Source organism: Trichoderma harzianum (genome assembly GCF_003025095.1).
Source record: "Trichoderma harzianum CBS 226.95 unplaced genomic scaffold M431scaffold_25, whole genome shotgun sequence".
NCBI classification, from domain to species: domain Eukaryota; kingdom Fungi; phylum Ascomycota; class Sordariomycetes; order Hypocreales; family Hypocreaceae; genus Trichoderma; species Trichoderma harzianum.
The window spans coordinates 195598-215977 of NW_020209273.1; the positions used below are offsets into that span (position 1 = coordinate 195598).

At 51.4% G+C, this 20380-nt stretch overlaps 10 protein-coding genes across 10 annotated transcripts; 4 read left to right on the plus strand and 6 right to left on the minus strand.

The window, feature by feature from the left end:
- Nucleotides 1-2321: 2321 nt before the first annotated feature.
- On the plus strand, nt 2322-2546 carry M431DRAFT_501151 (hypothetical protein; the record flags this gene model as incomplete). Its single annotated transcript, XM_024917989.1, has 1 exon — nt 2322-2546. One exon carries the CDS (start codon nt 2322-2324, stop codon nt 2544-2546), a length of 225 nt encoding a protein of 74 aa, XP_024768121.1.
- A 233-nt stretch (nt 2547-2779) lies between these two features.
- On the plus strand, nt 2780-3119 carry M431DRAFT_513673 (hypothetical protein). Its single transcript, XM_024920072.1, has one exon. It carries the CDS (start codon nt 2847-2849, stop codon nt 3060-3062), a length of 216 nt encoding a protein of 71 aa, XP_024768122.1. The 5' UTR covers nt 2780-2846; the 3' UTR covers nt 3063-3119.
- A 1249-nt stretch (nt 3120-4368) lies between these two features.
- M431DRAFT_100078 (hypothetical protein) lies at nt 4369-6548 on the plus strand (the record flags this gene model as incomplete). The annotated part of the gene is made up of 3 exons (XM_024911160.1): nt 4369-4462; nt 4616-4734; nt 5040-6548. The coding sequence occupies 3 exons, from the start codon at nt 4369-4371 to the stop codon at nt 6546-6548; spliced, it is 1722 nt and encodes a 573-aa protein (XP_024768123.1).
- A 1442-nt stretch (nt 6549-7990) lies between these two features.
- M431DRAFT_513675 (hypothetical protein) lies at nt 7991-9387 on the minus strand. The gene is made up of 4 exons (XM_024920073.1): nt 8891-9387; nt 8567-8584; nt 8364-8493; nt 7991-8295 (listed from the first exon to the last, which is right to left on the minus strand). The coding sequence occupies exons 1-4, from the start codon at nt 9113-9115 to the stop codon at nt 8249-8251; spliced, it is 420 nt and encodes a 139-aa protein (XP_024768124.1). The 5' UTR covers nt 9116-9387; the 3' UTR covers nt 7991-8248.
- A 989-nt stretch (nt 9388-10376) lies between these two features.
- On the minus strand, nt 10377-11667 carry M431DRAFT_546836 (hypothetical protein; the record flags this gene model as incomplete). The annotated part of the gene is made up of 5 exons (XM_024921232.1): nt 11070-11667; nt 10961-10988; nt 10785-10877; nt 10519-10717; nt 10377-10453 (listed from the first exon to the last, which is right to left on the minus strand). The coding sequence occupies exons 1-5, from the start codon at nt 11366-11368 to the stop codon at nt 10377-10379; spliced, it is 696 nt and encodes a 231-aa protein (XP_024768125.1). The 5' UTR covers nt 11369-11667.
- On the minus strand, nt 11622-14033 carry M431DRAFT_513677 (hypothetical protein). The gene is made up of 2 exons (XM_024920074.1): nt 13427-14033; nt 11622-13364 (listed from the first exon to the last, which is right to left on the minus strand). The coding sequence occupies exons 1-2, from the start codon at nt 13551-13553 to the stop codon at nt 11773-11775; spliced, it is 1719 nt and encodes a 572-aa protein (XP_024768126.1). The 5' UTR covers nt 13554-14033; the 3' UTR covers nt 11622-11772.
- A 1024-nt stretch (nt 14034-15057) lies between these two features.
- On the minus strand, nt 15058-15848 carry M431DRAFT_327585 (hypothetical protein). Its single transcript, XM_024914343.1, has 2 exons — nt 15701-15848; nt 15058-15624 (listed from the first exon to the last, which is right to left on the minus strand). The coding sequence occupies exons 1-2, from the start codon at nt 15739-15741 to the stop codon at nt 15222-15224; spliced, it is 444 nt and encodes a 147-aa protein (XP_024768127.1). The 5' UTR covers nt 15742-15848; the 3' UTR covers nt 15058-15221.
- Nucleotides 15849-16478: 630 nt separating this feature from the next.
- M431DRAFT_513678 (hypothetical protein) lies at nt 16479-17936 on the minus strand. The gene has a single exon (XM_024920075.1). It carries the CDS (start codon nt 17611-17613, stop codon nt 16663-16665), a length of 951 nt encoding a protein of 316 aa, XP_024768128.1. The 5' UTR covers nt 17614-17936; the 3' UTR covers nt 16479-16662.
- A 182-nt stretch (nt 17937-18118) lies between these two features.
- M431DRAFT_513679 (hypothetical protein) lies at nt 18119-19458 on the plus strand. The gene has a single exon (XM_024920076.1). The coding sequence runs from the start codon at nt 18514-18516 to the stop codon at nt 19321-19323; it is 810 nt and encodes a 269-aa protein (XP_024768129.1). The 5' UTR covers nt 18119-18513; the 3' UTR covers nt 19324-19458.
- M431DRAFT_501159 (hypothetical protein) lies at nt 19421-19960 on the minus strand (the record flags this gene model as incomplete). The annotated part of the gene is made up of 2 exons (XM_024917990.1): nt 19421-19425; nt 19570-19960. 2 exons carry the CDS (start codon nt 19958-19960, stop codon nt 19421-19423), a joined length of 396 nt encoding a protein of 131 aa, XP_024768130.1.
- Nucleotides 19961-20380: the final 420 nt, after the last annotated feature.

Here is a 20380-nt window from a genome sequence, read left to right on the forward strand (position 1 = left end):
GTACAAGCCCCTATCGACCGAGATGTGCGGCATTCTTTTTTTTTTTTTCCTTTTTTTTTTTTTTCTTCTCGGTGGGAGATTATCTGATGTGTGTTTCGTCGCCTTTTAGTCAGCGGTCATTAGCATCGAAGAAAAAGAGATTATAAGATAGCTGTAAGTGGGAAGCGAATCGGAATGAAGGCGAAACATGAAAAGTAAGGATCGGCAGGTATCGAGAGAAGACATGGCGGATAGCATGTAGCCCATTTACCCATGTCACCTAAAAGAACAGATAGATAGCTGTCTAACCAAATCAATGTAGAGGCACCGCACATCGCCTCGGAGTTGGGAGTCCGCGCAACCTCATTCGCCAGCCCGGGCATGAGGGCAAAACTAGCGCTCCGTTTGCCCTGAGACATGCCGACGGCCTTGAAGGCAAGGAGGGCTGGCCTGAACCATGAGTGGACGCAGCTACAGGCGACGGATGCAAGTCATGGGCCGAAGCGTCGTGGAAAAATCAAGAACTTTGCACAGCTGAGACCGGGCCAGGCAACGGAACAATGGCGAGAGCTGGGAGAATTGACGAGTCGTTTCGAGCGGTCCGGCCGGGCGTGCGATTATTGGCGTCTTCTCCTCTTTGTGGCGCCATCGAGGTGTTTTGTGTTTGTGATTGCACGGAGGCATTTTGTCGCTCGCATCGCATCTCGTCTAGAGGTTGATGCAGGCGAGGCCGAATGGGAGAGCGTCGGAATAATTCTGGCGCCAGATAAGAGATACCACAACCTCATGTGCTACTACTCCGTGCTCTCGGTTGAGGTACTACGCGTCTCTCTACATGTGCATACAAGTATACTTTACATACATACGACGTGCATACTTCCATTATCTTTTACCGCAAGACGAGATGGAAATACTACTAAGTGCCTGCTCTCGTCATTGTCTCAGCCTCAATATGGATCACTACTACTTGCAATCTGCATCTCGGCTCGATGGTATCCCGGGCGGTGATGACGAGTGCATGCCTTCTATTCCTGGCACCTGATGAAGCCCGAACTAATGGCTCTGAATCCCGGCTCTATGCTTTGTGGCGTCCTGCAGGGATGGCCAGGGAGATGGGCGATTTCCCCGGATTCACGCATTCTGTGTACTGACCTCGTTCTTTTGCTGGATATACCGGTAGTAGGTACCACCTTGCCGAGACGCCTACTGGCTCCCTAGCCATGTACAGGCAAATGGACTGGGATCAGCTCGCTGGCGCTGTCTCGCGCGCGCACTCTATCCGTCTGTGCTTTTCCCTGCGACGGCCGTGTTTCCTCACTGAGAGTCGGCGGTCGGTTTGACAAGCCCAGGTTGTGCTAGCGCGCGGGAGGTTGCTGGAGCTGGTGAGGGTAAAGAGCAGAGTACGCGATCCATGCCTCTGGTATAAGTCAGGTATCGGCGTAGCTGCAGCCCGGAAGCACTGGACAAGCTACAGGTAAGCACAGAGACTGGAACCAGTCGACATGAAAAGCACGGCCGTGGAATCATATGTGCTTACTGCCTGTATGTGCTGTAGGTAGCTGGAGACGCTGGAGACGGTTGCAATACTACCGACAAGTTACCGAATCAAGATGTACTATCATATGCGGTGTAACAGTAGCGGCTGGGGCCCGTCTTTGACAATCTTTGATCTATTTTAAACGCCTCGAATGTGGGACAAGATTGCGTGGGCAGGCGATGATGGCTTCGCAACGCGGCTCAGCCAAGACATTTCGACGGCCCTGGATGACAAACTCATGCGTAACACGAGGCAAACCCATTCGACTAGCGTTGCGAACATTCCGGCAAAGAGACCAAAATGTATCTATAGAGTACGGAGTACGAGTTCTGAGTACCATGCAAGTCGTAGCGGTACTACCGTCCGTGTGGATATATCGCGGCTTTGATGGTGTGGGCGTGAACCTCTGATGCTGTCTTGTTACATATGTATTCTGCCGAGCACATTTGATAAAGAGGCCGGGATCATGGTGTGGTTATTATTTCCCTTTTTTATATATTTTATTTACCGGCCGTGGAGACGCCCAAATGCCATGCAAATCGCTACGGGGCAAGATCATCGACAAGATGGCCCCGTGCTCATAGCTGCCATGAATGATCTGCAGCAGGGTGGCTACAGATGCAGGCATCATCTCGGATGCATACAGATGGGCACATACTGTATGCATCAAGACACATAGAGACAAGACGCGCAGTTCTCTATGGCCATGTTAAACGAGGAGGCATGCACAGGAGTTTCAACGCCAGCCGATTCTCGCATCTGAGCGGATGAGGGACTTGATGTTGTTCTGGTCTGGGCCAAAGGAATGTCAGCCCACAGCGAGTGGCATGCTTCCTTGCCTTCCTCGCCCCTCTTCTTCGGCAAGTGGGCTATCAAGTCCGGCTTCCTGGAAACATCGTCGTCTTTCAACTCAACTCGGGGCCGTATCGACCGTATTTTGAAACACTTCAAAGGCTGTCAGATCCACCATCATTGCTATTCTGAGCCTTGCCCGAGTCAGAAACGGGAGCGACGGTCGCTTCCGAGCTGAATCGAAACCTTGAGCTGGCCAACGCTCTACTAGCCCTCAGTCTATCTCTGAGACTAGTGGCTTAACTACATGTATGATCGCCTCGCCGTGTCTTGGAAGAAGAAGGCGAATGCTCGAGGGGCATCGAACAACCGCCTCACCAACTTGCGCGGGCTCTTGCTCCGGCTAGCGGCATTCGCATATAACATGCAACCAACTTGATCCAACGCTGATACATGTCCGGTCCTCGTATTTGGCGCTGGATGTGAGGTACCTCGAGGCCATCGCCAAAGAGCTGTGTTGTTTCAGCACACCATCCTGATGACTCCGAGGACGCCGTCTCCGCATCCGCATCTACACCCACGCCTACATCTCCCATCCACAGCGTCTACTTTGACTAACACAACTACACCTACGCCCATGCCCGTCCTCGTGTCTACACGCCTCTCTCTTGACCATCACATCCAACTACCTATTCATTGCTTATCCAAAAGACCCTCGCCACTGGGGTACGTTGCGCTTTGGCTTCGGAGCTGATGAACAGGAGATGCTCCTGACGCGAACGAGAGGGGCTCGCAGCGTATATCAGCACATATCGTGAGTACCTACATGTACCTACACATCTTAGACACTTGAACCTCCCTCGGCCTGTTCTTCGCAGATGCAGCCATACCTATATAATAAGCTAGACGTCCCCGTGCATCGGCTTGATAGGCGGCCGACTCATCGACATCTGCCGTGATATATTACCAGCACCTCAACTGACCCTCCCTGTCCTGCTCCCCCTGCCACCCCCCCTTGTCGCGGCCGCCTTGGATATCATTCGATTTAGTTGATCGACTGCCAGTCTACGAAATCTCACATCCTCTGCAGTACCGGCCGCTGATGAGCTCTCGAACCCGGTGGACCCGCAAACTCGGTACATGCACTGCTGACAGACGGGCGACTGACCACAGCAGAGCCCATCGACAGCCTCACATTAAGCTGCTGCTAGTCGATAATACGGGAGCGCCTACTCCGTACTCTTTTGACGTTTATGTTGGGACCGAGTAGTACAAAAACGTGGTAGTAGGCGCAAATCACGCCCTGCTTTCTTCTACTTGTCTTCTTCTTCTTCTTCCTGTTCTTTTTCGCCGATTCTCTTCTCTTCTCTTGCCAGTTTATCCGTCCACTTTCGTTCATTATCTTCTTCACAGCTATCGTCTTCGGACTGGTTCTCGGCCCTGTTATCTCTTATTACCACAGTCCCACCCTGCTTCTCCATAAGCGGATGGCCGCGATCCACGACCGATACACTGTGCTCCCGCCCCAGAGGCTACGACGGCCGGGAGCGCTGCTACGAGCCGTGCTGAGACACAAAGATTCTGCGGGAAGCGGGTATATGAATAGTCACCAAGTGAATCCTCAAAATCGTCACCGTCAAGGTCAAGGTCAAGGGGATACCAATATCACCAGCGCCGGCCAAGTGCTGCAAGTACATGGACGGGCAGCCTCTGCAGCCGAGCACTCGCACATGCACTACATTAACCCGTACCAGTTCGGCGTCGGCGGCCCGGATGCAGGCGCTGGCGCTGGCGCTGCTGGAATCCAGCTACAGGGCCCCCCTACGGCTGCCTGTACAGCGCCTCCAGCGCCTCCAGGGGCCTTGTCTCCCCCCTCCGTCCCCTCTATCCCCGCCCACGCTGTCATTTTACCGCCCGCGCAGCACCTAAACCCCAATTTCTCCCCCTCAAACTCGATCCGTCACGCTCGCAGCACTTCTTCTCCTCTTCCTCTAGTTTCACCTCTTGTTCCCTCTGCGCTCGACCGCCGAGCCTCGCGACTCTCGTCTCCCATCGCCACGATGCCCGAGTATCGCCACATGCGCAGCGGCAGCCTCAGCATCCCCAGCGCCGCTCACGGAAGCAGCCATCATAGCATGCCGCGCAGCCCGCCCAGTACGTTACACAAATCCTCTGCTCTTCTGTTTGCCGCCTCCAGTGTCTAGGGCCTCCCCCACCGAAAGCCCGGCACACGACCACGGCTCGAGCCTCACGATGAGCAACGACTGATTGCCCGACCATGCGCTGACCTCTGATTGCTGCTTGTAGACACATCGCACGTCCCGTGCAAGTTTTTCCGCCAGGGAGCCTGCCAGGCCGGCAATGCCTGTCCCTTCAGCCATGACCTGGGCGCCGCCTCGGAGACGATTTGCAAATATTTCGCAAAGGTGAGCATTGCTTTTTTTGTGTGTGTGTGCGTCTGTGTTTGTCATATCTTGCATATTTCGGCTCCGTGATCGTCACCCATTGCGACAACCAGAGAAACCAAGGCCAAAAACCAACATTGATCCCATTTCTTTTCCTCCTTGCCCGAAAATACCCGCACCCATCTACATCCTCTCCGAGGCTCGTCCGATGTGCTCCACGTCTTTTCTCTGAATCCCTTTTTCTGCAACCTCTCGCTTGCTGCGCCATGGCATGACAAAGACAGATGTGTCTAGATTGGTTGGCTGACCATGGGCTTTCCTCTTAGGGTAACTGCAAGTTTGGCCCCAAGTGCGCAAACATCCACGTCCTGCCTGACGGCCGCCGAATCAACTACGGTAAGAATGGCGTTACCATCGGCCCAAATCCCCTCAATCTTGCCAATCGTGCGGGCGGCGCCAGTCCCGTCTCACAGACCCCGGGCTCTGTCAGTAGCCCCTTCAGCCATTCGACCGCCAGTGCCTTGACATCGTCCCTCTACCGCGCCGACCAAGCCGTATATCCTTATCACGGCGATGAGATTCAGGAGCTCGGCCTCTCTAGTGGCCACGATAACGGCCCCCCTACCATTGATGCGCCGTACTCCGTCACAGAGTCTAGCTATGGCTCTCCTCCCGACGACGACCCCTCCCGCCTTGGCTTTGGCCTGTCGCCCGCTGCAAGGGGCTTGTCCGTGCTCGATGCACCATTGCCCTCTTCGTTCGACTCCAACGGCATCTCCAACGCCGCCCGTTTCCCTGCTGCGCCATGGCCTTCGTCTGTGCCGTCAAAGTTTGGTCTCGAGTCACCGTCTCCATCACTTAGCAGCATCAAGGACCAACGCACCTCCGAGACGCTCAAGCTGCTCCACTCGTCAGCCTTTGGGTCATCCGAGCATCTTGCTACCCCCACCGCCGGCAGCCCTCCAGACTCGCAGCATCTCACAGGCGAAGAGTACTTTGGGAAACGAATTATGCATTCAACCCGATATCCCAAGCCACGACTGCTCAGCGCCAGCATGCCCAAGAACATGGTTGACCGCGATTGGGAGGCTGAGTTTGCCTTTGGCGACGACGACAACGTGCCGGAAAATCTTGTTCCTGGCGATTTGCAGGATCTGTTGACCCCAGCAGAAAAGGCCCGGAGAGGCTCGATGCGAGACGAGAGGCCCGACTTCAGCTTCGGTAGTCTTGGCAAGTATGGCAGCCCCATCGGTTCAAGCCCGAGCCGATGGGGACCCCTGTTCCAGCGTCAGAAGGAAGAGGAGGAGATGACCAGATCGGCCCGAAGCGCTGCCGGATCAGCTTTCGGCCATGTTGGCAGCCCCCTGCGAAATTCGATCCTAGCTAAAGAAATGTCGAACGACCTCCGGGCATCTGCCGGGGCCGGAAACGAAACCATGTCGGTCCTGTCACAGCAGCTCCAACGCAGCCGGCTGGATGACACGTTGAATAGCTCAAGCCCGCTTCTGCACCCCACCGTCAGCCGTAACGCCAGCAATGGTATCTCACCCATCGGCAAGGACCGCAGTCTAGAGCGCCACGTCTCCAGCGCCAGCATTGGTTCGTCCGTCACTGGCAGATTTACCACTCCGATTGATGAAGAAGACCCTGCTTTCGTCTTCAGCATGGAGGAGGAGGATGACTCTTCATCGTCAAAGATTCGCAAGCGCGGCTCTTCTGGTTTGGCACTGGGAGCCTACAGCTCATATGCCAATGCCGCCGCCGCCAGCAAGACAGTGCCTGCTTCTAACGGCACCAAGGAGGGACGAGACGCTGTACCAGTCAACGGAAGGTAATAGACTTCGCGAAGAGGAAAATACAAAAATATGGCGGAGCATATTTCTTTAGACAAGATACCCCCAACCCTTTAAAACTACAATCGACGAAACGGAGGAATCACACCATTTTTGACGAAGGCATGACGATCTACGAACCAGACGACAGCGCGCCATGCGACGTGCATTTTTCTTGGAAACCGAGAGTTCAGTCCACCGAATTTTTCCGGATGTCCTTCCAAGCTACTTGCTTCTTTTCGCTTTACTTTTTCTTCTCTTCTCTCGTCTTCTCTCGCAATATCGATGGCAATCTTTGGAAGGGGAACACACAAAATCATCATCCGGCATCCAACATCGCCAAGGGCTGGGAAAGGGGAAACAAAAAGGGACACAGGGGGTGTATATATACTATATAGGTTGGAGTTTTTTGCGTTTTTCTATTTTTTTCATCTTTTCCGTCATGCCATCGAGGAGCCATCTAGGACAGCCACGCCCTGAAGTCATACCTCTCATTTTCTGGTCTACGGTCTATCAAGGAGTTAGCAACAACAAGCATCATATGCTTTCATCATAAGAAAAAAATGAAAGTAACAAACTACTGGATCACCTTTTTTTATTCTAGCATTTGCCCTGGTTTCCCGTTAATATTTCTTTTCACTTTACGGTTATTGAGACCGGGATCTTGTTCATTTCACACGGACGACAAGCAGACATTGGAGGTGGAGGTGGAGGTGGATATAATAGTTCTGCTACCAAGGGACGGAACCTGAGACCAACTTGGATCTACTTTTTTTTTCTCTTCAGGATATATTCGGAGGAGTTGCGTCGACCGTTGGGAGTCACATTTGGGGGCAGCGAGCTTGGAAGCAACCGTAATAATATCTCTCAGGTTACGCCGACAGTCAATAACTATGATTTATCTGCGTTTAAGGTGTATGTATCATTAGGATAGGGGAATTTGTATATGCAATTAGGTGAAATATTGAGCTTGGAGTTCCAAGATGCATTTGCGGCATTCATTTGTATCTTTCGTTAATAATCCATGTTATCATCTCGTTTTTTTGTCAATGTCCTATTAGGTATTATCTCGTTTATTCGTAAATGTCGTGTAAGACTGCTCATTTGTAGATATGTTTTAGAGAAATCATGAATGGCGCCTCATTTTGCACATCACGGCAGATACCAACTCTGGCAGTTTTGGTGGAGAGTAAAATGATTCTTCTATACACTAGTACAAGGGATAAGCTGCAAAGACCGTCTTTCGCAGCGTCTCCAACCACCATCAATACAATCGTCCTTTTTTTTCTTCCCGTTTCTAACACTTCCCATTTCTGAACCTTTCCCCCATCATCACACTCCTTTCCGTCGGATCCTGGAAACATTGGCATAATAAAAAAAGAAGAGTCCCTTTGTCCCTCTCTCTCTGTCTCTCGAAGATGAAGAAAAAAAATTAGTTGAGATTCTTTTTTTTTTACCATCACCTGGTATCACCTGTTTTGACCGTGAATGGCCTTTTTTTTATATTTTACAAGTCCCCAAACAAATTCATTATTTTATCTCGGTAAACCCCATCCCTTATATCCTGACCTCTTCATATCCGGGTATATCGTAGGAAGGGAATTTTAAGTGCCATAACGAGGGAGGGACTTTGGAGAGTTAAAGGAGGGAGAAAAACAGGGAGGTTGGCCAGTGTTTCCAGAGTCGTTCGGGTCGGGAGTAATTTAGTGGGCGTCGGGCTGGTTGAGGATGTACTCGACAGCCTTGTCAACTGTAAAAAACGGGAGTGTGAGCATTATTTGATACTGATCTGGGGAAGGTGGGTGCGACTTCTCGTACCTGAGTGGATGCTGTCGGCATCCTTGTCGGGAATCTCGATGCTGAACTCCTCCTCGATGGCCATGACGACTTCAACGGTGTCGAGACTGTCCAGGCCGAGGTCGTTGGCGAAGTGGGCAGTGGGCTTGATCTGTTAAAGGATAGAGTTAGGAATGTCATTCGATGAGGGGGGCTATTGCGCGTGGTGGTATTTCCGGACGTACGTTGGTAGCGTCGTTGACCTGGAGCGCAAATAGTTAGCAAAATGTTTGCGTACACAAGAATTGAAATAAGAAAGGCTAAGGTATGGACCGGCGCATATCCAACATGACGATGTTGTTTGCACCCCGCTCTCTTTTGCTCCCCCGCCTCCATCAAGAACACCTTTAAGGTCCAAATCTTGCCATTGCGCAGCTATTCCTCTGCTAAACACAATGCATCCCAGAATGTTTCACTGATATCGCCTCCCATTCCCTCAAACTATCCTCCGAATGACTCCGAGATGACAAAACGACTGCGAACAATAAAGCGAGCTGGTTTAAGCCTACCTTGTCGAATCCCTGCAGCAGGCTCATGATGCGGCCCTCAACCTCCTCCTTGTGCAGGCCACCACCAGCGCTGTACATCCTCACGCCCATGAGGCTCTGGACACGGAAAGGAGCGGCGACGGCGCGGGGAGCAGCGGCCAGGGCAGCTGTTCTTCGGATGGCGACGGGTCGGGCAACAGCGCGGACGGCCGAGGCGGATGTGCGGAGGACAGCAGTGCGGAACATGATTGCGGCTTTTGTGGGGGAGACGAGGGAAAAGAAGAAAGAGAAGAAGAGAACAAAAAAGAGGCGAGGTCAATTGGGCGGGTTTTGGGTGGTTTGCGGCAGGGCGGTTTTTTTTTGTAAAGGTGACGGACGTGGTTTCGCTGCTCCGGCGATGATAAATTTCTCGCTGGCTATTACTCGGTCTATTGGAGGTTTTTCGGAGCTGGGCCGGTACAAAGGTACATTCGCTACATTGGAAAGCTGGAGTGCGGAGGGGAGATGAGGAGTCACGTGCAGCTGGTGGGTTGGAGGGGGAGGCTGAATCAGCGGGAATGGAGAGCTCCGGATTGGTGAAGCTGTACCAAGGACATTATGTGAGTATGGCTGTGTTTATTGTTCCTGAGGATATGTAAGATATACTTGATTTGTATCGATAGGCCCCTGTATCAATGTGATTGAGTTAACCAATACTTGTATACCGATTAGTAGTACACTCAGTCACAGAAATTTATGCAGTTTGCTTAGCCGCGCTTGTCAGTGCATGGCTGAGTTTGATACCATGATGGTATTACGAACCAAGGCTGACAATTAGAATGGCATTTGACTAAAATGACATCTTCCAAGAAACACATACCTGTACCTATAAATAACTTGTCATATCTCTCAATATTTTGCATTCTAAAGTCATTTCTAATTACATACCTAACCCGAACCAAAGCTCAATATGAAAGTCACCATAGGCAAGGTAACCCTCCTAATGTATTTGCTGCTGAAACTCCAACACAGTATCAAAAGAAAGAAGAAGGATAAGGCAGTAGAGAATCATGACTCTAGAGGAAGCGGAGCTGCCCTTGGAGGCAGTGGTAACGACCAAGACTCCTCCCAATATGATTCCAATCTCCCATGAGCACAGAGTTGGCCCATACTAGAACTTCTTCGGTGTCTCGGAGTTAGTGGAAACGGCCTCGGTTATGCAGAATTTGGCTTCAGCAAGGGGTCAGTGAACACCGGTGGCTTGAAATGTTCCCCAGATAGTTGAACGGTAGCTTCAACGTATCATCGCCCTCACTTCATTGCTGCCATACTTATATAGTCACTTTTTATCATCTTTTCCCATTCATTCACTCATTCCATGGCCGAAATTCGAATGCAAGGCTTATTTTTTTTGTTTAGCGCCAATCTTATGTACAATCCTGTTGTCCATGACTCCTCCGTTGGTGCCTCTCTTCTAATGGTTCTCTCTCCCCTCACATCATACAAAATGGAATTAGATTTGTGTAGCTTATCGGTAAGGTGAATCTGCGCGAATGGCGGCAGCAAGTTCAGGCTCCCACTTGTCTCCGTTGGACAGCAGCTTCTCTGTAATGGCTGTATCAGTATTCTGCTACAGATCTCATCTCCATTGGACACCATCACAAACTCACCCTTGTTGTACAGCAGCTCTTCTCTGGTCTCGGTCGCGTACTCTGCGTTGGGAGATTCAACGATAGCGTCAACGGGGCAGGACTCTTGGCAGAAACCGCAGTAGATGCACTTTGTCATGTCGATATCGTAGCGGGTAGTGCGGCGAGAGCCATCGGCACGCTCTTCGGCTTCAATGGTGATGGCTTGGGCAGGGCAGATCTGTTCGCATGCGCAGTTAGCATTTCCCAATCCCTACAAATGCGCTGGATATTGGCGGGGTCCTTACGGCCTCGCAGAGCTTGCAGGCAATGCATCGCTCTTCACCAGAGGGGTATCGTCTCAGCGCGTGTTCGCCACGGAATCGGGGAGAAATGGGGCCCTAAGAAAAGTGTTAATCGCAGCTCAATGGCCAAAGGCGGCTCGGCATGGATATCTAGCTCATCCCCCGCGCAATCTGCGTACCTTTTCGAATGGGTAGTAGATGGTGTAGCTGCGTCCCTCCAGTCAGCAATCCTATTCACACCAGTGACCAGTGAAAATACTGAATCTTCGGAGCCGGTATATAACATACGGTGGTCGGAAGAACTGCTCCAGCAGGACGTACATTCCTCTGGCCATCTCGGTCATGAGGAAGTACTTGCCCAGCCGGTCCAACAGGCTGTCCTTTTCCCACACCCACTCGACCTGCTTGCTCGTTCGGAAGTTCTGCGGCGGGGGTCCCTTGGGAGTCGCATATCCCCGCTGCTGCTGGTGGTAGGGAGTGGCCAGCATCCTCGTCGCCATCATGAGCGAGCTGGTGGAGGCCGGAGCTCGGGCAAGCTGGCGTTTGGCGAGCATGGCTGCTGCCGAGGCGGAGAGAGTCGGCGCCATTGTCGTCGGGATTCGCTGCAATTGACGGAGTTGCAAAGAGCAGGCTCGCCTGGGGCGGGACGTCGATTGGGCGGGAGGCGACTTTTGACGTGATGCACTTTTGATGGCTCTCTTTTGCCTTGGATGAATGGCTTAGTGCACTGCGGGATTACATTGCTAGGCCAGTGATTGGTGGTATCGGCTGCTCGTGACATGGCACGTGATACTTAATATAACTTGAACGCCCGCTCAAACGACCTCGGCGTGCTACAGCTCATTATTACCTCCTATCTAATGCCAACCAGGTATTATGATAAAAAACAACAAAATAGAAAACAAAAAACAACAAGGGAAAAAGAAACCAGCATTTACACGCTCATGATGGATTGCTCAACGGCATAATCGACGCTATGCACAACTCGCTTTCAGAAGCTCCTTTCCCATGTCCCCCACCACAGCCCCATGTTGGCTGCCACCAGCAGATCGAGCATCTTCAGCCCGTCGTGGTAGATGATGAGCTTCCCGAGCTTGGCCCGCTTGCCGCGGTTGCCTCCTCCAGCTCTCTCGCCGCCTATGTTTACGTCAAACGGTGATATTACATCATCTTCATCTCTATCTTCATAGCGTTCCATGGCCGACTTGATGAACTTGCTGAAGTGGCCAAGACGGCGGTCGTCGCCCTTGGGGACTTCACCAGAAGGGAAAAATTCAGAGCCCGGAAGGTTGAAGCGTAACTCGCTGACAACGGTGGACGACCTTGACGGACTCGCCTCGGGGACCAACGGGTTATAAGCTCCGACTTCGCCCTCATGCAAGAAATGGTGGCACAGCAAGCTTCGGCCGCCGTTGCCCGTGCGAAACTCGCATCTGCCACCCCAGGGGCTTGTAAAGGTGTATCCTCTCGGCTTCATCTTGTCAGGACGTGAAGATGTCGGCGACCCGGACTTGTATTCTCCGGAGCTGAACGAATTGGCCGATGCTTCGCTCTCGCTTCGATTGTGTACTGCCTTCTTCCGAGCGGCCTGCTCCATCTGGTGGAATTTGGATCGTATCGCAGAGCCAAAACTTCTCGAGTACGCCATGGAAACCTGTCTGGAGAACATGCCATCGGCTCGTGGGCCTGGTGCCATGTCCATGAATGATCGGTCGGCATCCATGCTCCTCCTAGGGGGGATGGCGCTGGATGGCCTTCCACGGAACTTGGCATATCCTGCGCTTTCGATGTGAATATCGATTGGTGGATGTTGAGGAGATCGCTGTTCTGAGGATGCAGAGAGATACGTGGCAGACTGGCCCGTTTCCCCAACCTCTGTATTCACCTCGTACGACGAAATTTTGCCTACGTTCCACTGGTCTCCTGTACCTGGATCCCTCCTTATCAGGCTCAAGGTAAATGGCGGCGTAGAATATTCGCTGTTCTTTATTGGAGACAGAGAGCGACTTTGCCTAGTATGCCCCATGGTAGCTGATCGATCTCTGGTTTGATCTCTAGAGCGTGCCGTTTCGTCCATGGAGACCCGACTCTGAGGAATATCGCTCAGCTGCCTTGGCCCGACAGGCTTGCGTCTAGAGGCAGATGGGCGCAACTGCTGTGACCCATCTGGAGCATTCCGCTCGGAAGATCTCTCTGAGAATCCCGAGCCCGACCATTCGTATTGTCTGGGGGGAAGAGGGGGTGCAACTTCGGCATCTTGTGAGTATAAAGGCACACTAAGATCGTTTGGTGGACGCAACGTCGGGTTTTCGAAAGTAATCTGGGGTTGCTGTTGCTGTTGTTGATCACCTTGTATCGAGATATTGGGAGTCTGGGATGAAATTGATCCAGGAACCGGCTTCCGAGCAATCGTCCTCGTCATAGAGCTGTCCTCGCTGGATCTACCTTGCGCATCATCTCTCAATGGCTGAGGGCCGGTTATATCCAGCATGGGGATCTCAAGATGAACATAGTAGAGACTGCTGGAGACATCTCCGCCTGTGACATTCTTGATCTGAGGTTTAAAAGGTGATAGAATAACATCTGCATTTATTTGTAAGCTTCTGCCATGAGCAATGCTGTGAGGTGAGGGGGCATCCAAATACCTCTGGTGCCAGGGACTCTGGAGATGTAGAGCACCAAAGGCTCTAGTCTTGTCTCTGACGGGTTTTCGGGATATTGCGGCGGATTCGCCGCCAGCAGGTTTAGGGAGGCAAGTGAATGGGCCTCCATGGCTCTCGTGTCGCTTGCAAAATATGCCTCTATTGGGAAATATGCTGGAGGCCTTGAAGAACGTTGGAAATCCGGGAAAGAAGGCGCGCGGCAACAGAAAATAGCTGCTTGATGTATCGCGCAATTAAGCTTACAGGCACTCTGCTATGTGACGAGTGACTTTGACGATCATGCTTTTTTTTCTCCTTTCTTATGTAAAAGAGGGCTTTGTGCAAGGATTGCTGCAGGTTCACGGCATCCGGACATCAAGGCCCGGAGAAAAAAGGCGACTAAACCTAAGCCGAAAGGAAGGATGACAAGCAAATGCCGGGCCAAACAAATCAAAGACAAGCTGCAGAGAGAGGGGAGAAAAGATAGTAGACGCAGATTAATACATCCTTGCCAGAGAGTAAGCAGGAACGGGCATTACCCTAGCACAAGACCGTGGTTTTAATCAAACGTGAGACGAAGATGGTGTCGTGTGTCTGTCTTGTCTTTGTTTTTGTTGTTTTTCTGATGCTTTTTTGAAGACGGAGTAAATGACAAACGTCACCGCACCGGGGCTGTGCTGTGTCAAGGCCACCAGGTTTTTTATTTTAGGGGCGCTGAGAGTCCGGTGAGCCAGCCGATAGGACGGAGCCGGGAGGCCGTCGCTCTTCTAAAGGGACCTGGTGATTGAGGCGTCAGCTGTAAATGGGGCGAAGCTGAGAGAAGATAAAAGAAAATCAGCTCAGCTAGTAGTGGTCATTGCTAAATGGGTACACGTATGCCCTTTTGGTGATGGCAAATTCATGTCGTTTCCTTGTGCATGGAGCTGCGTTGCCTGTGGCGATCCATCCATTGTTAGCAGCCAGCTGAGTGCTGTGGATAGCCCTGTCCAGTGGTGGATAGAGGTCGCGTGCTGGGGGTGCAGTTGGGTGGGCGATCAAATACAGTGCTGATAGCACTAGCCAGCTGCAGGAGAGCGGCACGTCAACCCACAGTAGATTTGACTAAACTGTTACTGTATTTAGCAACTGGACAACCTCAACTAGCTGTCGTGGGCCTGGGCTGGTTTGATGCCCGAGTCGGAGCCGAGTCTTGACGGGAGTCTTCCATCATCTTCCCGTCCATCCTTGCCTCGCCTGTTCCAATTATAACATTGATGGATGCTTCATGGTCCAAGCATCTACACTCGATTCAACTCATACCCTCTTTTGGACACTCGTCAAATCGCAAATTCCAACGTCGTCATGATTCATTTTCCTAAAATATCCCGTCAGGCCTGGTCCTGGTCCTTGTCCTCCCCCGCCTTTGATTCGCCTATCACCGCGCAGTTGAGGTGATATTGCAGCCGTTATGCAGTGCCCATTTCTCATCATCTGCAGGTGTGCAGCATTGGGCTTCTACAAAAATAACCGCAGGTTACATTGAAGTATTCTTCATCCACAGGGCCCTATCCTAGCTATCTGCCGGGCCGCTGTCCTGCGTGCAGCAAGCGTCGTTACGGCATCAAATCTTGGCAGCACAGCCTCTTATCTAACTCTTGCTCGTCGACGCTGGACAATCCGTGGCCGTGGTTGTAAATGGAAATCCAGTTTGACAGTTCCAACATGGACTCGATGCTGCACAAGCGGTGACCGTCTTGGTGACGACGCCTGCGGCTTGTGAACAACCACAAGGCAGGGTCACGAAGTCTGTGGCGACGAATCATAAGATGGAGGCTTCACTCGCGCGTGCTATTTTGGGTCGCTCACAATCGGCTATGCAAAATCCGCTGGAGCAGTAGAATTTACAGCCTTCGCTGATGCCAGGATGCGTCGTTACCGTGACGGTAGGGACACAGCTAGTTGGCGATGCAGGGGCCGGTGTCGTTGGCTCTTTGCTCTGCGTGATGTATATGGTCCCGCATCCTCCAGGACATGGACCACAACATGGGAAGCCAGTATATACCGTTGGAACTGCTGCTGCACATCCCACTTGCGGCGTTATCGTCGACTCAATCAGGCACAAAGCCCTCAGACAAGTGCTGCAGTGTGTCGTTGTCGAAGTAACTGTGGGACATGGCTTCTCTTGGGTAGCGACAGCCAGAGGATGAACAGTGGAAATGAGTCTTGTTACAAGAGTTTAAAGTCAGCAGGGGACCGTGAGTTGATCGGGCATTAACGCTTTGGCTTGAAGTGCCATACATTGCGAGCGTGAAGACGGTGCTGATCGAAGCGAAGTGCATTCTGACAAGTGTGTACTGACAGCTGACTGCTTGTTTAGAATGCAACAGATATTCTAGGAAAACCTATTGATAGGTGCACGAAAAAGATTATACTTGAGAGAGATCTGATGTCTCCAGGCCCGGTCTTTTCTTTGCGAGCTTAAAGCCTGCTCTATATACTCGAATCTGGCGCCGGTTTGTCTCCGTCAAGTGGCGTGATGGTGTTCCATCGTGACTACCTAGGTAGCGACAGTCCGAGTATTGATGCCGCATTGTAGGCAAGTGTCTTGTGTGGCGCTTTACAGCTGTGGTACAAATTGCTCCGATAGGTCGGTTGAAGACATTGACAGAAGGATCGATTCTTGGCGAGGTGCAAGACATTGAGGGGTACAACGTCGATGTTGCCGCTTCCGAACGGAGAGCGTCGTTGATTGGGCCAGAGTTCTAAGCTTGAAGGGCGATTGCCTACAAGTTGCAAGCTACATGGATGATCATCTGCCAGCATTGCGTTGGACAGGTGCCACTCACATCCGTTTACAGAAATCAGTCGGAACTTCGATGATTCGATGTGAAGCTCGAGCTCGTATTCCTTGTCCAGGCGAGAATCTGCCGGCCAATTATAAACGCTTCCGAACCAGCACTTGTGCATGTTATATATTGCGGCTGAAGCTGATGGTGCTCACTTGTGTGCTCCCTGCGTGCTAGGGAATTCTGTAGACAAGAAACAGGGAATTGAAGCCTGAGTATGTAATTAATCGCAAGAAAGTCAGTACTGCGAGCATCGTGTGTGTATTAATGTAAGCTTCCATAGCATTTATGCGAATGCTACCCTAAAACCTGAATAGACATTATCGTCAGCAGTAATTATACGCAGACTCTTGTAATAACTAAAGCGTGTATATCTCTATGCAACCAAGGTCATGTATTGAGCTCTTAACCGCTTCATGCCGATAAAGTCTCGGCTCTATACGCAGCAACCACCTCGTTCACAACGTCTTCCAGACTCTCATCCTTCAAACCAAGCAACTCCATCGCAAACCCATCCCGCTTTGTCCAATCGGCATCTAGAGCTCCCAGCACAAAGACAATGTCTTCTATGGCGATCAAAACAGCCTTTTCATCATCGCTGCTTAGCCTTTTCTGCGCGTCCTCCAAGTACGGCTTGGAATCGACATGCTGGATGTGCCACTTCTCGCCCATTGCCTTCTCCAGAGCAGCCACAATCTCAAGCTGCGTCGGGTTGAAGCTCTGGACATACAGCGCACGATTGCGAGTCTCGACAGGTCTCTCGAGGATGCGGACAGTTGCCTCTGCAATGCGACGCAGCGTCGAGGTCGAAGCCCTGATGGCGCCTCCGTCCAGGATCTGAGCCGTACGGGTATCAAAGTTGAAGTGCAGCAGCCCGTCGCGCAGCCCGTGATCAAAGAAGTGGCCGCACACAAGAGTCGTCCATGAAAAACCTGTGCCATCCTGGGCGGCCAGAGCCTCGCACTTTTCGCGCACTGCCGTCTTCTTGCGATACAGCGGCAGGTACTTTTGCGGCTCTGCGTCGCTGGCGTCGCAGCTCCCAAAGTCGGCGGGGATGAAGCGCTTGACACCGGCGTTGAACGAAGCTTCTACGAGTCGCAGATGTTGGTCGCCCTGGCCGAGCGGGAACGCGGCGATGACGGCATCCTGGCCTTTGAGGACTTGTGTGAGCTCGTCGACGGCGAGATCAGGGTCGGCGACTAGGCGGGTGACTGAGGGATCGAAGGTCGTGGAAGAAGATGAGTTTGAGCGCTGAAGGACGGACACGTCGAAGGAGTTTGCGTCGACGAGCGCCCGGAGAATGACGGAGCCCAGGGTGCCATTTGCGCCTATGAGGCAGACCTTTTGGAGGGGGGTTTGCGTCATGATATATTAATAATTAGGCAGGCAATGGGTGGTTGTGTAATACAGTACAGCTTGTGTTATCAGATTGAGGTGAGGCAGCTCGAATGGCTGACCGGATTGGGCAATGTGTCGTTTAGGACGGAAAGCCCCGGCCCTTGAAGAAACGTGGAGGTTTGGTGGGGCAAGCTGTCTTACGCCATAGAGCAATACGGTAACACAAAATCATGGCTAGAGGGTGATTTACAATTAGACTAGAGTCTTGCTGAATGCGGACTTGGGAGAGTGGAAACGGAGTCGGGAGAATAGAGAGGACGAAGAGAGCTTGAGGCTAAAGCAAAGTGAGGATGGCGTTGTTGTCTTGATGCTGATGAAGGAAGAGGCAACACCAAACAACATGATGTGATATCTTTGTCATATCATTCAAAGACTTACACAAGCTCAATCCACGCCTGCTAAGCACATGTAAGTGTCAATGCTCTGGAGTTTGGCCTCCCGGATCCGAACAGCCCAGCAATCCGGCCTTCAACGACCCCCCGGCTCGGCCTCGTTCCCCCACATTTTATTCGAAACGCGGACTCTCTCGGGCATCCGAGATGGAAATAAGGCTGCCATTGTCTCTAGGATTTTGTTTAACTCCGACTCTCGTGCAGCTCGCCGTTCGGCTCGGGTCTAGCCAATACAGCGTATTCGACAGCGAATCAGAAAAGAGAGCTTGGCTGTAGTTGGTTGCATTTCTCTTGAAGAGCTATCAAGGAGGTTCCAGCTTCACAGAGGGAATTCACTGGCAATGGTATATATGTGTATATATACTAGCTATGGAACAGCCAGTTCAACATGGAGTATCAACACAATTTAACAAGACAAATAACCAGCTAACATCACATCAACTATCCATCACATTTCACACTTCATCATAAAACAATGGCTAATGACAAGCACATCGTCTTGATCACCGGCGCCAATACCGGTATTGGCTACGAGACGGTCAAAGCATACTTGCGCTCCTCCACGCCATTCCACATCTTCGTCGGCGCTCGTACTGTGGAAAAGGGCCAAAAGGCAATTGCTACCGCCACTCAAGAGGTTCCGGGATCGAGCAGCGTCCTTGAGCCCGTCGCCATTGAGTTGGCGAGCGATGAGTCCATTGCCCAGGCTTTTGAGACTATCAATGCCAAGGTGGACAGAATCGACACACTCGTCAACAATGCCGGTGCTGCTTTTGACTCCCAGAATTTCGCAGACGACATTTTAAACAGCCGCGAAATCTTCAACAAGGCGTACGACGTCAACGTCACCGGGACTCACATCATAACCGCTACCTTTGTCCCGCTCCTCATCAAGTCATCTTCCCCTCGTCTCATCTTCATCACATCCGGCCTGTCTACCCTCACCGCGCACTCTAAGAGCTTCTACCCTCCGTGGGCCCCCCAGCCGGAAGCCGGGTGGCCCAAGCCAGGCATCGTCGCCACCCTGGGCTACAAGAGCAGCAAGACTGCTCTCAACATGGTGATGCTCAACTGGCACTGGCTGTTGCTGAACGATGGCGTCAAGACTTTTGCTATTAGCCCGGGCTTCTTGGCTACTAACCTGGGAGGTGATCCCGAGGCTCTCAAGGCGATGGGTGCGGGTGATCCGGCTATTGGAGGAGAGTTTATCAGGGACGTGACTGAGGGAAAGCGAGATGCTGATGCGGGCAAGGTTTTGAGCAAAGATGGCACACAGGAGTGGTAGAGGGTGTCATAGATTGCACTATTTGTGTGTACCTGCATGTGTCTAGCATTTTTAAAAAGCTGAGCAAATGAATTTATTAAGAGCAGAAAGATTTGCTTTATACTCTTCTCTCTATCAATATCGTTTCATTCCTCCTTGTTTCTAATGATATCATTTCATCTTCAAGAAATTCATCATCATCATCATCATCTGATGATGACGATGATAGAAATTCTGCGCGAAGCCTCCTGATTCCTTTTATAATACGGTCTTTGATGGGTTCATGTCGATACCTCGCGGGTATTGTTGTGGCCAATTTCCAATAGGTGAGATATTCCAGCTGTTCGATCCACCGGTGTAGATACTCAATGTCGGCGTAGAGTAGTTCTCTCTCTAACCCATCCTCGACGAATATCTGGCTGTGGTAGTAAGAGAGTTCGTATTGTAAGGTATACAGCTCGCCGTCAGCCGGAGGCTCTCTTCGTACGGCTTGATAAGCAGGCGGTGGCTCTATGAGGTCTTCGACGCAGGCCACGATGGTCTTGTCTTTTCGGAGCCAGCGTCTAAAGTTGCGGTAGCGATCCCTGACGAGGATGGGGTATTTGACCCAGGGCAACGTCGTGGGGCCCTCAGGTCCCGATAATTCTTCCTGCAACATTGGATTGAAAAAAAAGGTTCATATGTGTACATGTATGTGTATGTATATAAGTGCGTGAGCGAGTGAGTGCGTAATGGAGTGAATCAGCGAGTGGATGATTGAGCAGGGAAATGAAGAACTAAGCGAATGCGTATATGAGCGAGTGAGAAAATGCGAAAAACGAGCGAACGACTGAAGAAGGTTGTACGGAGTAACATCATCACAATCAACTAAGGATGGTCGTCTAGTTAAATAACAATGGCAACGCTGAATGATTAGGCTGTTGTTAGTTGACTCTCACACTCAATCTTCATTTAGACTTTTGACTCTGTGAGGAGACATCAAGACCTGACCTAAACTTGACATGTGCAGAATTCCAGGAACACCCCGGCAAAATGGAGTTAAGTTTATTAAGTTGTTTAATAAGCGTATGGCTCTCCT